Source organism: Polypterus senegalus, chromosome 14 (assembly GCF_016835505.1).
Source record: "Polypterus senegalus isolate Bchr_013 chromosome 14, ASM1683550v1, whole genome shotgun sequence".
NCBI classification, from domain to species: Eukaryota; Metazoa; Chordata; class Cladistia; order Polypteriformes; family Polypteridae; genus Polypterus; species Polypterus senegalus.
Window position 1 is genome coordinate 43,711,207 of NC_053167.1, and position 17,345 is coordinate 43,728,551.

General features: G+C 40.5%; 1 protein-coding gene across 2 annotated transcripts in view; it reads left to right on the forward strand.

Annotated features, from left to right (window-relative positions):
- Positions 1-2,734: 2,734 nt before the first annotated feature.
- lama5 (laminin, alpha 5) overlaps positions 2,735-17,345 on the forward strand; it is a 262,210-nt gene continuing 247,599 nt past the window's right edge. For both annotated transcript variants that reach the window (XM_039735916.1, XM_039735917.1), the window contains exons 1-2: positions 2,735-3,254; positions 14,850-15,002. In XM_039735916.1, the coding sequence (XP_039591850.1) occupies positions 2,979-3,254; positions 14,850-15,002 (429 nt within the window). In that variant the 5' untranslated portion in view covers positions 2,735-2,978. The remainder of the gene's footprint in view (positions 3,255-14,849; positions 15,003-17,345) is intronic.

Below are 17,345 nucleotides of genomic sequence, written 5' to 3' on the forward strand. Positions count from 1 at the left end.
TACCTGATGAAACAGTAGAGTGTTAAGCATGTGTGGAATCTGAAATGATTTTCTAAATTTGCTTGAAAACAGTTTGTTTGTCCATTGCTTGCAGGGAAAGGTTTGTAAAGTGCTCCAGTGATTTTCATGGCTTCCTTCTAAGACTAGTCATTTCAGATTTAAGGTGGAATTGCATGTTCCCAAACTGGACTGACATTTCAAACCCACTATTTTGGATACAGAGAAGCATTATTACTATTTGTTACACCAAACAACAACAGCTTGCATAGAAAAGAAAGATGTAGTGGTACCTGTGAACAGACAATATGTACCCATGCCATGAAATTTTACATCTATATGAACTCCCAAGTACCTATATGAATGTTACCCTACACATGCACCGATGAATAATAATAATAACACTTTTGTTTATACAAGGTGCCTTTCTAAGCACTCAAGGACACCGAACAAACAATAAATAAAAAAAAACACATTATAAACAAAACTTAAAACAGCAGAAAATACAGAAAATATAAAAATTAAAACCATCAAAGCCACTATAATCATAGAGAAAAAGCCATTTTAAAAAGTTGGGTTTTAAGTTTACACTTGAAGGTTGAAAATGATTCGATATTTCTAAGCTCAGTACGTAGTGAGTTCCAGAGCTTGGGAGCAGAATGGCTGAATGCTCTGCTCCCAATGATGATTAGACGGGTGAGAGGGACGGTCAGATGGGTGGAGGATCTAAGGTTACAGAGGGAATGGCAGCATGAAGAAGGTTGGACAGATATGGAGGGGTGAGGTTATGAATGGCTTTAAATATTAACAGCAGAATTGTAAAATAAGTTTGAAACTTAATCAGGAGCCAATGATGCTGCAAGACCGGAGTAATATGGTGAATAGATGAGGTTTGAGTAATGACGCGAACAGCAGAATTCTGGACCAGCTGAAGCTTATGGAGAGATTTATTAGAGAGACCAAAGAGAAGTGAATTGCAGTAGTCCAGATGAGAAGTAACAAGACTGTGAACAAGTGCTAAGGGGAGTGAAGGAGGGGCGGATGCGATTAATATTACGTCGGTTGAAGTAAGTAGACTGGGTGATGTTATTAATGTGAGATTGGAAAGACTGAGTACTACCAAGGATGACACCCAGACTCTTATCAATATCAATATTACTCTTTATCAATAACAAGTGAAAGATTATCGGCTTTGGATAATGATGATCTTGTACCAATGAGGAGAACCTCAGTTTTGGCACTGTTTAATTTAGGAAAATTTGAAGAAAACCAGGATTTAATTTCAGCAATGCAGTCAATAAGCGAAGACGGCGGAAAAGAAGAGGTGGGTTTACTAGCAAGGTACAGCTGGGTGTCATCAGCATAACAGTGAAAATGAATGGTATATTTATGAAAGATACTGCCAAGGGGAAGAAGGTAAATAATAAAAAGGAGAAGCCCCAGGGCTGAAGTAACAGCGGTGGGTTGGGATGTGAAAGTTTAAAGCTGAATGAACCGAATGAATCACAGACACACTTGGTGAAACACTGTTTCCTTTTTCTGCTATCAAGAATGACAATAATGATCCACACACCATTGACCTAAACTTCCAGTCTCTTTCACTCACTTCCAGCTCTTCTTCAGGCAGAATGATCTGCCTTTTCATTAAAGAACATCACAGTATAAATGTCTTTAGTACTGCTACTGTATTCATATGTATATAAACTGGTGGGCTTACACACCCTTCAGTAACTCCAAGTAATAATAATAATAATAAATTGTATTTATATGGTGCCTTTCCCATACTCAAGGTGTATTGACAGTAATAGTGATGAACAACGACGACAGTGGAAACATCCTAGTTTGTTTTTCCTGGTATGCATTTCTGAACCTCATACACAATATTCTGTAACTAAAGTGGATAGATACACTAATGGCTTTTTAAAATAGCTGGATGAGATATTACATTTAACTATATGTATTGATCAGCCAAGCAAGCATAAAGAACTGAGTGTTCTGTTTGAGTTTGTAAACTTTCCCATTTATACTCAATGGATACATATAAGAAAGAACACCACCATCCCAAAGCCATTTACAGTATGGAGTCACAGCACAATGACTTCCTTATACTGTAAATGTTTCCAGCGGCAGGTTAAGAGGCTTGCTCGGGGTCACACCGTGAGTCAGCAGCGCCAGTGGGTGCAGTCAGCCTCCACTCTGAGTACACCCTTCATGGCCCGACCCTCGGCAGAATGGACATTTAGCACAAAGTCGGAACTATGCGGTGTGGCAAGTCACTTCCACAGTGGCAGAATGGCTTCTTGTCCAGGAATGCACTTTGCCAGGTTCAGGTAGCACATAATAGGTATATAGTTTGACCAAGCTTATGGATGTCACGCATTATATTTACACCAAAAAGCAAAGCCTATATTTACACACTATTATGGGTTTCCCAGACGGCACCCTGTACTGATAAACTATATATAACTTTTGCGTGTACAGTGAAAAGGTAATGGAAATGTGACTAATAGAAAAGCTGATAAGAAAACTAAACACTCAGAGAGTGCGCACACATGTGCCTGAATTTCAGACTGTCGAAACCTGTAAATACTCACGATTCCTTTCTGACAGATAATCTTCGGAGAAGATAAACGCGCAGGCTTATAATGAAAGTCATTAAAAGCGTGACTAATCTGAAGCTCCACCTCGGTGTTTGCGGAGCGAGGTCTCAACTCAACAGCAAACCTCTATTGTTTGGTTTTCAGCTTGAGAGAATAGAGGAGGGAGGGAGGAAGGGGTCATAGAAATTGATGCATCATCAGTTGATTAGGTGTCCCTGGTGAGCCGAGCGGAATTTAGTGCGGGCCGAAAGTTTTGAGCGTGTGATTCCTAGAAGTCGTGCCCTGGGCAGAGGCGATGGAATAAGGACATCTAGTTTCTCTTTGGCCCGAGCAGGATCAAAAACTTACTCGGTTTACTTTACTGAGCGTTTTCCGGATACCATGAGAAGAATGCGGACAGCAGCCGGCGGGATCTCGTGCGTCCTTTACATTGCAGCCTTCGCAGTCACCTTGCCTGCCGCCTCTGGACAGGGCTCGCTGCCTACGAACGGAGTGAACGGCTTCAGCCTGCATCCTCCTTACTTCAATTTGGCGGAAGGCACAAAAATCACAGCCACAGCAACCTGCGGCGAGGATGAAAACGGAAAGCCCATCGCGGATCTGTACTGCAAACTCGTCGGGGGGCCGGTGTCTGGCGATCCGAGCCAAACCATTCAGGTACTCAGTGTGTTCAGTAGCCGATCACAAGAAACTACTGTATGTCATTAGATAATTGTGAAGCAAATGCTGCGATTGTTTTAGTCTTAACCTCGAAATGCTTTGGATTGTTTTTCTTTACTGTAATTCTGAGTAGTTTTTTTCTGTACGAATAAGTTGAAATCATACGGTTTAGTAGAAATAAGAACACGATAAAGAGTCTGATCGTGCACAAGGTGCAGAATTCACCCAATATGAAAACGTTATTTTTTACCAGTCGTTTACGGGAGCAGAGCAGTAAGATATCCCCTTATCGTACTGTGGCATAAAACAAATGATTATCAAGATAATGGCTCCAGTAGGGACAACCACTAATTAAATGGTGGCCTTTGCTGCCTAGTAAACATCTGGCTTACAAAGTGTATAATTCTGATGTAATGTGAATGTTTTCAAGTGGAAATTAAAGGTTTGAAATCTAATCCTGGTCAGTGCGCTCCTGTGATCAGAAGCACGCAGGTTAGCGCCGAAAGTAGAAACGCGATTAGAGCTGGCACGAGACGCCTGCCCACCGCAAGGATCGCAATGGGCTGTAGGTGCGTTTCGAGTCATAACATTTTTGACAGTATGTCTGCAACGGGTGACGGGAGCTGACGATTCCCAACTATTATCTGCGACTTAAAGTAATCTCGCAAATTGTATATGAACATTGGCACGATGTTATCCCTGTCGAAATACCAAGGTAATGCCGGGAAGAATGTTTTCAGTTGTGTTATATACATTTTTTTTCCGAGACGATATTCAAGCTACAGTAGTAACGAAATTCGACTCGTCACTTAACTTCACAACCGCAAGTCGTTCTACCCGTCCTAGAGATTCAATAACTCACTTTGTTGTGGAAAAAATAACTTGGGTCAACTTAACGATGCCCAAGGGAAGTATTTTTAGTCGCTGGGACAAAACAATAGAGAATGTATTTTCTTTCGCGCTGCATTAAGAATAAGTTTGCAAAAACAGAAAGAAAGAAAGAAAGACTTTGATTACAGTCCGCAGAGCATTTCCTGCTCACACAGCCAGTCTGATGTCTTGGGAGTCTTACCTGTAATTTGCGTTTTGGATGAGGTTCAAAAGACACCTGCATTTAGCTAAGGGGCGCGCATTCCTCGTAGTATCCAAACCTGTCATTTTAATGGGAACCATCGCGTATTGTTAAAGCAGTGCTTGGGATCAGGTGATTAATTTTTTCGTTTTTTTTTTTTATATTAATGGCTGAAATATAAATCTAAGGAATGCTGCCCCCGCCTTACCGTCTGGAGGCCCCTCGTACCGTGCGTGTGCTTCCGTACAGCATAAAGAGAGGGAAGACGGGACAGAACTGCCATGGGTGGAGTGAACCTCGACAGTCCAAGGGTTGTTGCTTGAAGAATTCCAGCTATGTCGAGATAAGAGTTTAAAATGCATGGGTGCGGCTAATGGACCCGACTCCTCCAGGTTACTAAAGTGGTGGCCGCTTTAAAAACCAAAGGCAATGCAAACGGCAAAGAATCGGCATTCCCTGAAGTCGTGTGCGCTATTTTAATTTTGGAGAAACATATCTGGAGAAAAAATGTCAACTTTTTTCCAGAATTTAATATTATCACACATACATTTTCTTTAATCCCGTCTTTTTTAAGTGTTTATTTTTTATTTCTGATGTATTTTTCCTACTGCAATTTTCAATTTAATTGCTTACTGTAGATGTGTTAATTTGAACGTTTACTCACTCATTATCCAGGCCTGCTTTGTCCAGATCAGGGTCAGGTTAGGTCCATATTGTGTAGAGTCAGATCTTTAACGAAAGGAACATTTGGTGAGAGCATAAACTTTCTTAATTCGAAGCCCCCAGAGAGTCAGACCCCCGATTGAACAGCATGAGTTATGCCAGGCGCTAAATCATTCCTAATGTACAGCAGCCAGTTTAGCGTGAAATTGGGGCACAATACCGAGCTTCTTCTCAGCTTAGCACGTCCATATCACAGCCGGGAAATGTGTTATGTCAGCTGTAGGTTTAGGTTTGAGTGACAGCTGAACCACATGCATCTTCGTCCATTATTACAGCCAGCTATTGTACAATAAATCAGAGCGGCTCACACCCTCATCTTTCAAGAGTTCTGACACTGTCACTGTCTTTGTGGAGTTTGCATATATTGTCAGTGTCTGCATAGGTTTTTAAAGAGCTACTCAGCTTTTCATCATACATCCCAACGTTAGCCTTGCTGTGGTGAGTGTGGTTGGTATGTCAGTGAGACTGTGGTGGTCCGCTGCCCCAATCTGGTTTGGCTCCTGCATTGCTGATTACTGTAGGAGCTGCCTCCATCACCCTAAACTGGGTTTAATGAAGAATGGCAAGTGTAACAAGCTATTGTGTGTGTTTTTATGTCTGCCTGCTTTAACAATATCATGGTCTATATGTAAATGTGCTTACTGCACAATTTTAGTATGATATCAGTCCTTGCACATATTATAGGGAGTAAAGTGATAGACTGCATAAATACGTTACTGATCAAGCAATATGGTGAGATGAATACCATCTGTACAAATTGTTGGCATTTTGAAATAACCCTGGTAACTGGAGTAAGTGTAATAATAATGGATATTAAAAGCCCTGTGTGCCTTCTAGACATGCTGTCCTGCCCACCTGTTGGCTACTAAGGCCAACTAAAACAAATGGGATGGCTACAGCTCTGCTCAACAGTAACATATAATGCATAATGAGCTTTACATTTAATTGCTATTGGTAGCTATCAGTCTAAAGTGAGACATGTTACATTACACCACAAGATCTTTGGTCTTGTGACTATGGAGGTGATCTCGAGGTGACACATCATGGTTAGTTTACACCATATAAAGAATGATAGCCTGAAATACTTAAAAATGCACTGCATTTGTTATAATTGCTATCTGCTGCAATTAAATTGCAGATGAATGTATTATTGTTTGTTTGTTGGAATCAGGAGTAACTTAACACCCAATAACATAACATCCAATTCCAACTCTAGACCTGGTGTAAGGCTTTCTGTGTCAGTGAATCACACATACCCATCCAATTTAGAATTGCCAAATAAAACACACTCAGCCCACACATCTTTGAGGATGTTGGAGGAAATCCCTCATAAACATGGGGAGAAGGTGCAGACACCACCCAGAGATCTAGACCTGTGAGACCATCCTGCTTATGACAGTAATATCCCCAAAGTGTAACTTCAGTGATATTCACTTGTAAATTAAACCTTAAAGCTCCAAATAGATTTAAAAATTCCATCCATCCATTATCCAACCCGCTATATCCTAACTACAGGGTCACAGGGGTCTGCTGGAGCCAATCATAGCCACAACACAGGGCGCAAGGCAGGAAACAAACCCCGGGCAGGGCGCCAGCCCACCGCAGGGCACACACACTAGGGACAATTGAGAATTGGCAATGCATCTAACCTGCATGTCTTTGGACTGTGGGAGGAAACCCACGCAGACACGGGGAGAACATGCAAACTCCATTCAGTGAGGACCCAGGAAGCAAACCCGGGTCTCCTAACTGCGAGGCAGCAGCGCTATAACTGTGCCACCAGATTTAAAAATTAATATTTGGATATTGATTAAAATGATTCTAAAAACGACATGTGCTTCATTATCTGAAACTAAACATTTTTCAAAAATAAAGACTTGAAAAAGTAAGTCTGGTTGAGTTGAGTTATCTAACCTTGACCTCCAGGTAGGATAGATGTGATTATTCTCAGGACTTTTTTGACCCTGTGGCTTAAAGCTCTTGAGGTCCCAGGTCTGTTTTTGGTCAGGCACACCATCCCCACCTTACAAAGTGAGCTTGGTCCTTTGCGTCAGACGCTTTCTCTTGAGTTGAAGATTATATTAACTGGAGGTTTTCTCATAGAGACCACTTGTGGATAAGCTATTCAGGTGGCCATCCTGCCTTGCATCTTGTGTGGTATGGATTAATTAGCCACTTTGTAAAAGATAAATGTTTATATTTATTTCAGGAAGATACATTTCATTTCAAATCATATGTAACTGTTAAGTTTCCATTACTAAACATTGTTTATTTAATTGGTAGTTGTGTAGGTTTTGTGTACATACTCTTTCAAGGCTTTTCTTAAATTCACATTTTTTGGTTTAATTATTTGCTTGTTTCCTATGATCCTGCCTTTATTTATGGTCGTCTGCTTTTCAGATGTGCATGCTCTGTATAGTACTTTACATTACCATATCATTTCAGAAGAGCATTTCAGTGTTTAGGATTACTGCCTTATGGTTTAAAGGCCTCAGGTTTCAGTGCCAGCCCAGATTTTGCATCTTCTCCCTGTGTCCACGTGCACTGTTCTCAAGTGCTCCGATTTCCTCCCACATCCAGAGGACATGCAGCTTTGATTAAATAAAATCACCAAACTGGCCAAGTATGAGGGATGGTGTGGCCCATGATGAAGTCAGATGTTTCTTTACGGGTTGTGTCTAAGACTGAAGCCAGGAAACGCTTCTTTACACAAAGCGTTGTGGCACTCTGGAACAAACTGCAGAGACATGTAGTGGAAGCACAAATCCCGACAAACTTTTAGAAGTATCTGGATGAGATATTACGACAGCTTAGCTATTAGCTAAACAAATGGGTCTCCTCTCATTTGTCAAATTTCTTATGTTTTATCCCATATGCCAGATTTTTCTGTAATATTCTCAGAAGCTTGCAACCCTGTAATGAAAAAGCAGGTTCAGGACCTGGTAAATAGATGGACTAATTTCATCTAATTATTACACCTCCCTTGTTGTTAGACTTCCCTGGGAGACAAGAAAAAACATTAGCCATTACAGCCTTCCAGGGATCGCCTGAAGTATAAAGGGGCCAAGAAACCAAAAGGCTCTCTTTTTATTCCTTTATGGCTTGTCTCTATATTTTCCTTTCTCTTTTTTGTCCATTCAGCGTGCAATAGGCCTGTAATGGTGGCCATCAAAGGTCTGAATGATTGCTCACCATTTAAAGTCTAGTCTTCTGCTGTGGATGCCAGATCACTGGTCAACCAAGAAAGTGAAGGAGTTAAGTCACATACATTGAGCATTTCTTCGTTGTGACCATAAGCAAACCAAAAATGTTTGGTCCGTACTCCTTTATACAAGAGTACAAGAATTTGTACTAATGATGCTTTATTTTGAAAGTCGCCAGCCATCCCAGCCTAGTTCTTCAAAAAACAAAATGTTTTAGTGTGTTTTTGTAGGATGTTTGTGTCTTCCTCCAAGAACTTATAAACCATCCATAAAATTCCCTTCTACACAGTCCCACCTAATGTTTGGCCCACCATTGTGCATCTTGGTATGGTGGGAATAATCAACCCTGGTTATAAATTTGTTTAGTGTGAAGGTGCTTAGTGAAGATGAGACAATATCAGCCTGGCTTGCATTTGCCAATTGTGATTGTGTGGTTTGACCAGAGCTGATGGGTGTGTGCAGAGGAGATCGTATGCCATACTGCCAGTTATTGAAGTTCCCAGAGCAAACAAGCTTTATGAAGAATACAACAAAAGTCTGAGGAGAATTGCGTCTTTCAGCGTAACATGGTTCATCAGTCTCTTTTCAATTCATTTTTTCAAAAAATCTTTAGAAGTTGAAATGTGAAGGTCAGTAAACCACTACATTTACATATACATTTTTGTGTGCCTGCTGAGTTGTGATAGATATGATTTTGATACACAAAAATATTTTCTTGATTTTTATCTCTTTTACATAAAGCTTACAGCTTGCTTCTATCATCGCCTGTGTTTTTATTTTTGTATGTCTGCCTTCACCTTGGTCTTAAAATGATCTTGGCTACAAAAAAAATATGAAAAAATAGTTACTGTTTAATTATTACATTGATTTCCTCAGTGCTCATGTGCAAATTATTTTTTTAAGAATATTTAAGCCCTTCTAACTAATCATATTTAATACTAGCTGTCTCCGCCCACGTAGTAGTGAAACAGGACAAACTTTAAAAATCAATGAAAAAATAATGTAATTCTGGCCAAGCGGAAGGTAGGTACGTGGAGTAGTGGAAGCTATAATAAGAAGGGAGGTGATGAATAGTGAGCAGCAGTATGGTTTCATGCCAAGAAAGAACACCACAGATGCAATGTTTGCTCTGAGGGTGTTGATGGAGAAGTACAGAGAAGGCCAGAAGGAGTTGCATTGCGTCTTTGTGGACCTGGAGAAAGCATATGACAGGGTGCCTCGAGAGGAGTTGTGGTATTATATGAGGTAGTCGGGAGTGGCAGAGAAGTACATAAGAGTTGTACAGGATATGTACAAGGGAAGTGTGACAGTGGTGAGATCTGCAGTAGGGGTGACGGATGCATTCAACGTGGAGGTGGGATTACACCAAGGATCGGTTCTGAGGACTTTCTTATTTGCAATGGTGATTGACAGGTTGGCAGACGAGATTAGACAGGAGTCTCCATGGGCTATGATGTTTGCTGATTACATTGTGATCTGTAGCGATAGTAGTGAGCAGGTTGAGGAGACCCTGGAGAGGTGGAGATATGCTCTAGAGAGGACATGAATGGAGGTCAGTAGGAACAAGACAGAATACATGTGTGTAAATGAGAGGGAGGTCAGTGGAATGGTGAGGATGCAGGGAGTAGAGTTGGCGAAGGTGGATGACTTTAAATACAGAGTAATGGGGATTGTGGAAGAGAAGTGAAAAAGAGAGTGCAGGCAGGATGGAATGGGTGGAGAAGATTGACAGGAGTGATTTGTGGCAGACGGATATCAGCAAGAGTGACAGGGAAGGTCTACACGATAGTAGTGAGACCAGCTATGTTATATGGGTTGGAGATGGTGGCACTGACCAGAAAGAAGGAGACAGAGCTGGAGGTGGCAGAGTTAAAGATGCTAAGATATGCATTGGGTGTGACGAGGATGAACAGGATTAGAAATAAGTACATTAGAGGGTCAACTCAAGTTGGACGGTTGTGAGACAAAGTCAGAGAGGCGAGATTGCATTGGTTTGGACATGTGCAGAGGAGAGATGCTGAGTATATTGGGAGAAGGATGCTAAGGATAGAGCTGCCAGGGAAGAGGAAAAGAGGAAGGTCTAATCGAAAGTTTATGGATGTGGTGAGAGAGGACATGCAGGTGATGGGTGTAACAGAACAAGATGCAGAGGACAGAAAGATGTGGAAGAAGATGTGGTGACCCCTAACGGGAGCAGCCAGAAGAAGAAGATATACAATATATATATATATATATGATAATACAAATGTACAGTTAAAGCAACAAGAAATTGAGAAGTGGAACTAGAAGTTAGGATACTGGAGGAAGGACCCATTTTTAGTTGATTGCTTCGCAGTTAGGAGACCCGGGTTCGCTTCCCGGGTCCTCTCTGCGTGGAGTTTGCATGTTCTCCCCGTGTCTGCATGGGTTTCCTCCGGGCGCAACGGTTTCCTCCCACAATCCAAAGACATGCAGGTTAGGTGGATTGGCGTTTCTAAATTGGCCCTAGTGTGTGCTTGGTGTGTGGGTGTGTTTGTGTGTGTCCTGCGGTGGGTTGGCACCCTGCCCAGGATTGGTTCCTGCCTTGTGCCCTGTGTTGGCTGGGATTGGCTCCAGCGGACCCCCGTGACCCTATTCGGATTCAGCGGGTTAGAAGATCGATGGATGGATGGATGGATGTTTGGCACTGTCCACAGGCTGATCATAATGCTAAAAATCAAACGTTAGATCTTCATTTAACACTTGTATATGGCTGATCAGCTACGTAAAGGGGTTTGCTAGTAAAGCAGGGTGGGATTAGTGGCTAACACTTTTTCAAAACACAAAACTCCATGGCTTTGGGTGAAACTATATCAGCCAACGGCCAATGTTAGTTTAATTCGCAAGACTCAAAGTGGGCACCACTGATTAATTTATTAGTAATTTGAACTCATCCTTATTGTCTGCTGGGTTTGAACCACCATTGAATGTAGGATGAATGTGACATTAAAGAAGAACTTGTCTACAAAAAAAAAAGAAAAAAACTTTTTTTTTGTTCCTGTCAAACATGTGAAATGTTCCTTACAGATAGGTGGGTCCTGAATCCACATTTAGCAGCAGAATTGCTCTGTCACAGCCAGGATTTAGGAAATAGTTTGAAAGCATGTTATCAATTTAAAATTAATTATTTAGACTGGAAAAAGTTATAAATTGCACATATAATTGTCACAGTGGACTGACCTACTGATGTCTGCTAACGTAGGCTCACTTCACTTTCCTCTTCGTCTGTCCATTTTCTTGATATCCTGGTAGAATGCCTCGCTGTTTTCATCAGAAATGTCCCCATGTTCTCTTTTACTGTTTGCTTATATGTTACTTGGTCTGAAGACAATGAATAGATCAACTCGACCTTGCATATTTCTGTAAGAAACATTTAAACAAGAACTCTCTCTTCTTGACAATCTTTCTATCTTTCTAAATGTAGTACTAGGTTGTTGTACCATGTTAGCCATTATGAATGTAGAGAAAAGCCAAGCAAAATGACACCTTTTATTGGCTAACTAAAAAGATGTAATCATTACATCTTGCCTGAAGAAGGGGCCTGAGTTGCCTCGAAATCTTGCATATTGTAATCTTTTTAGTTAGCCAATAAAAGGTGTCATTTTGCTTGGCTTTTCTCTATCTTTCTAAATGTAAATTCCTGACTATTTTTAAGGAATAAGAGACAAGAAAAAAAATACTGTTTGAAAGGTAAAAATGTATAGTAAATAATTGATTTTGACTTGTTTCCACTCAACTAAAGTTAAGAGTGGGATGACTGCAATAGTTCAGCTCAAAATATTAACTTAAACTACAAAGTGCCCAGAAGGATTTTGGCTGAAGCCAGTGGAAGCAATCAACATACAGAATCGACTGAAACTTGTGTGAGCTTTCAAGCTGAAGGCAGAATTACACAAGCCCTGTAGCTCTTTCTCATGTGACAGTTTTAGGGTTTATCCTGCCACTGTTTTGTTCTGTGAAACAGTGTGGCCACCCTGTCTGCGAGTGGAAATCCTTTGGAAGACCAAGGAAAGAGGCTTACATAACACTTAGTCGCCCATGACAACCAGTGCATTTACAAGAAATAAAAATAATAAAAAAAAGATGTTACATTGAGAACCACCTATTACACACAGCTCTTCATTTGCTTTCATATGTAATAAAGTTAAAGTGACAGACAGTAAACGGCAAAACAGTGTAACTGTATAAGGAGTCTCAAACAAGGTGGGTCCTGTATGCCCAATAAAAGTCCATATGGCATAATAAAAGCCCACCACCCGTAACTCCCAAAAGTGCAATCTTCCTTTTGCAACTTTTGGATGACCCTGCAGGAGCAATAGTTCAAGGGTGATTAGGTCACCTTAAATTTCCTGGGTGAGATCAACAAGTGCTGCACACAAATAAAAAACAAGCAACTGATTAACTCCCTTGTATTTCATGCTTTGATGGCTCTACATGTAACAAACATTGTTAAGCTTGATTTATTTTAACAGACTGACCTGTGCGTAAGACATGCTAGCCACTGACAAGGGGCATTTGTTAAAGCAAGAGCGCTCATTTGTTAACTCCGGAAAGGAGACAAACTCACGTCAGAGTAACCTACACTGAGACTATGGGTGGACTGACTCCTCTAGCTGTATCCATGTTAGTCTGGTTAATCTTTGTGGGGCTGCATGGCTTTAACACTTTTGTGCTTCATTTGCATTGTAGCTCAGTATTCACTATGCATCCTAAGCGTCAAGGTCAGTATAGCACACATTTTAACTGCATTACATTGCAAAAAGTCCATGAAATATAAAATCTTAATAATATATAAAATATACAGTATATGCAATAAAACCATTAAATTCATCAGTGTAGCCTGCCATCACGCTGACACAGTATCCTTCCATTCATCCCTACCTTTTCAAAGCCTCGTAAGCCTGTTCTGGGTTGCTGGGACGAGAGCCTGTCCAGGCATCATCAAGCGAATTACAGTAACTGAGTTCTGAGGGTATAGTACAGGTCTAGCCATTCTGACTTCAGTCATGTAGTGGATCGTAGACTTTTGGTTAAAAAACAGGAACATCCATTTGTTCTTTTGTTTTCTTATAAGAGTCCAGTCTTCTACTTCAAGGTTTGCTTTCCTCTTGGAATTCCAGAAGCATTCTCTAGGGCAGAATTCCTGTTCCTGTTTTCCCAAATAGAAAACTGTCCATCCATGGTTCTAATCACCCTTAAGAAGTAAAAACGGAAGACAACTTCCTTCAAGAGACATCTTGGCCTTATTAGGTAGGGTTGAGCTCCCTGGACTTTTAGTGGCCCCTAAAAGACGTATCTTGGCTGTTGGATTCTGCTTTAAGGAGTGAGACGAACAGACGTTGAGGTATCTGGACTTCTTAATCCCCTCCCTGCTGGTTGTCCTTGCGTTTGCTTACACAATCATGGGAACCATCAATTAGAGCATTGAGAGGGATTATCAGGTACAGTGTGGAAATTAGTGAGTGGTGAGAAGAGATCATTGGAGATCATTATGACCATTACAGGTTCATAGAAAGTAGTAGACTTGCTCTGCAGAGCTGGGATTCACAAAATGGATAAATAAATCATCCCAGGACTATGAAATGTATAAAAGAAAATGGAGGTTTAGTAAATGGATCGCCAGCATCAACAGTATAGTAGAATTTTGTGGACAAGCTTATGTCAAGTCATGTGTCTTGTTATTGAGAGCAGACCACTGCCCAGCTGCCTTTGTGGCGAGCGAGTTAGGGGTCCATGGCAGTGCGGAGTATTTAGTAAAAACATTGCAGCTAAGATTTGGTGGGTGTGAGTGTTTTTAATCTTGATTGTCCTGTCATGACATATTTATTTGGATCTACGTATTTATTTATTAACTTTATCTCCCATGAAAGATTGCTACTTTTTATGGATTATTTATTGAAAAATGCATTTATTGGCAGCTCCACACTATTTGTTGGATACTGATTGTTGTGAATAAACTGCACTAAGCTCTTTTGCACCAGTCTTGCTGTTTATGTCCTCATTGCACTAGTCTTTTCTTGGTGCATCACTGTCAACGTCTCGGGAACAGAAAGATGCCAAGGCATGTGGGCACCTGGGTCACCACATCCTTAAAGTGAGGTAAAGGTGAGCCTGTTGCTAGTAAGGCACTAGTGAATTATAATGTTAAGAGCTTCAGAAGAAAACAAATGCAGTTGAAAGGGGTAGGATTATTTTGAAAATGTTTTGATAGGCAGGTGGACTCCTTCTTAATTGTAAGGGATACACCGGAGTGTGTTGTTAGGCCTGGACTGGAAAATGTTTTTCATTGCCTCTTTTGATGACTCTCCAGGGTGCAGAATGTTAGTGACTCTGTTATAGTGTGAGAAAGTCTGGGTGTGTGAACATGTCTTATAATGAACTGGTCTGGAGTCCCATCAAGGGTCAGCTGCCATCTCACATCCAATGCTGCTGGAATAGGCTGTGGTTCCCCATGGATTTAAGTCAGCAGGTTCTGCAAATAGATGGATGAATGATACATTTTTAATCAAACCTGTCCTGAAATTTCTAATTATTATTATTATTTTGTGACTAATAAATAATTTTTCTGATTTTCAGGGTCAATACTGTGACATATGTAGTGCTGGGGACAGCAACAGAGCCCACCCAATTACTAATGCCATTGATGGGACAGAGCGTTGGTGGCAGAGCCCCCCACTTTCTCGGAGTCTAGACTACAATGAGGTCAACGTTACACTGGACCTTGGGCAGGTAAGCCCTCCTGGTGTTGTGTTTGATGCCATATTATCAATATTTTTATTTTTTTATAATATTATAGTCGTAACAATGTGTAAGAGTGCTGAGCAGATCTGGGCTTTTTTCTGATGAAGAGTACTCTACAAGAATACGTAGAACTGAACTGTTTCATGTTCCATTAGTTATTTTGGGTGTTTCAGAATCGGAATCGGAATTTCATTAGTAAGATGGCTAAAGTTCAAACACCACTAGTGATCATTTTTTTCAAAGTGTTGCCATTATATAGTCTTCCTTCGGGGTCCTTTTTAAAATGTGTGGCATCTACTGTGAACTTTATTATCCCAAACTGCCAACAGTGCCAGATTTTGTTTTTTGTATTTCTGAGGAATTTAGAATTCGAACATCATGCCTACACTCAATTACACACGAAAATCAAATTAATGGAGCTGGTTTAGCATGACAACATTGGAGCTGAAACAGTCATCACTGAACACCCTTGCAGATTAGGCTTGCTGCTTGATACTTTAATGGTAGATAATATTTTATTTAAAAATTGAACATTAAAATTTATAAAATTTCTCTGCTGGCCAACCCATAAAGTTTTTTTTTCACAGAATTAGAAAAAGGAAATCTTCCTTTGAGCAAAAAAACAGTGTTTGCGCAGAATCCGAATGAGCCGACATGATTTACAAGTGAGCCTTTTGACTTCACTTTGAAGTAAAGCCTATCAGGTAGAATACTTCTTTTGGAATGAATCCGTTTTGAGCTGTCAGTTCTTTACTGTGGTCAGGTGGCTTTCATTTCTTAAAGTAATAAGACAAGGCCCGGGGCTTATAGAGATTAGGAGAGGATCCTCCTCCAGGCCACACGCTAAATGTGACAACAGCCTTGTCTTAACAGTGCAGGACTGCTGCATGGCTTAATAACTGTCAGTGTGAAAAATGGCAGATGCCTCTGAAACCTAACAAAACAGTATGCAGTGTAACAACATTGTTTCTTAAACTGTTTTCTCTTTTTTTGGCAATGTGGTGGCCATAGTGCAGGAGCACAAAACCTTTTCTTCATGTTAGACACTTATAACAATGACCATTTTGTCTACAAGAGCAGAAAAAAATACATGACCTTGTAAGCTGTCTTTTCAGACATCTCAAGTCCTGGCAGAAAATTATGTGTAATAATGAGAATATTCCATTTCTTATGATTGCCACATGTTAGGTGTCCCTGCAATCTTGGACGAATAGGCACTAGTCCCCTGTGACCTAGGTTAGACAGTAAATGAGAGGTCAATCACTTCAACCGACCATTTTTGATGTCTCTAGAGAGTGTCCTTGCTGTGAGACACAGTTTGGTGAACGGGGAAATGTTGGCAGGGCGGGATGTCTAAATGGTACCATATAAGAACAGGCATTCACTGCTGGTCATGAGATGGAACGGGGCAGATGCCACACTTTTACCATGTAGCCAGACTTAAGCCTGTATTCTGTTATGGTACCTTTCATGATGAGGAATGTCATTAATAGTGAAGTGAATAAATAATGTCATTACTAGCAAATTGAGTAAATACACATCTCACATAATACTCTTGAACATCCAATCCCACAAACATCTGACTCCCTCCTCATCTCATTTTCTATAGTGAGAGGTACTTGCTCTTTTATCCATGCCGAGGTATGGGTAATTTTGAGCTTATTCTAGCAGCAACTCACCTGACTGATTTGATACAAAAGTACAGATTTTTTTGAGACTCATCATTCTCACATACTGTAGCTAGAATTGGATTTGCCTATAGGACCCATTATGGCTTACATCTCCCACAATCTGCATGTTCTAGGTGACAACACAGACAAGATTCGCAAGCAGCTCCAACTAGCTTTTCTGAAGATCTTCTAGATCCTAGATGTTGAGCATCTCAGTAGTGGTGGTTCCGTCACTGTATCTTAACTGACTATAATCTTGACCGCTTTTCTAGTACAAAAAAAGTTGAGATCATTTAGGTCTTCCAATGTTAGTTGGTAGTTCACCCTTAACTTTCTGTAAATTAAGCTATTTTGGTGTTGTTCAGTGTTTATCAAACTATTTAGTAACACTTTGTAGCAGTATTATTATGTGAACTGATGACAGTGAAGTTCTTACTTGAATGCCCGAGCAACATAGTAGCAGTATACGTCAAGGGGATCTAACAACATATGGATTGGACAGCAGCTAATATGACTTGTGAAATGTTGTAAACACTTTGTTATTAAAAAGAATCTGGATCACCTCTGACTACCAACGTGATCCTAAGTAAGTCAAATAACCTGCGTAAGTAGTCTACTTCATATGTTCACAGTCCCTTCTTTTTATATGTTTTAGCAAGCT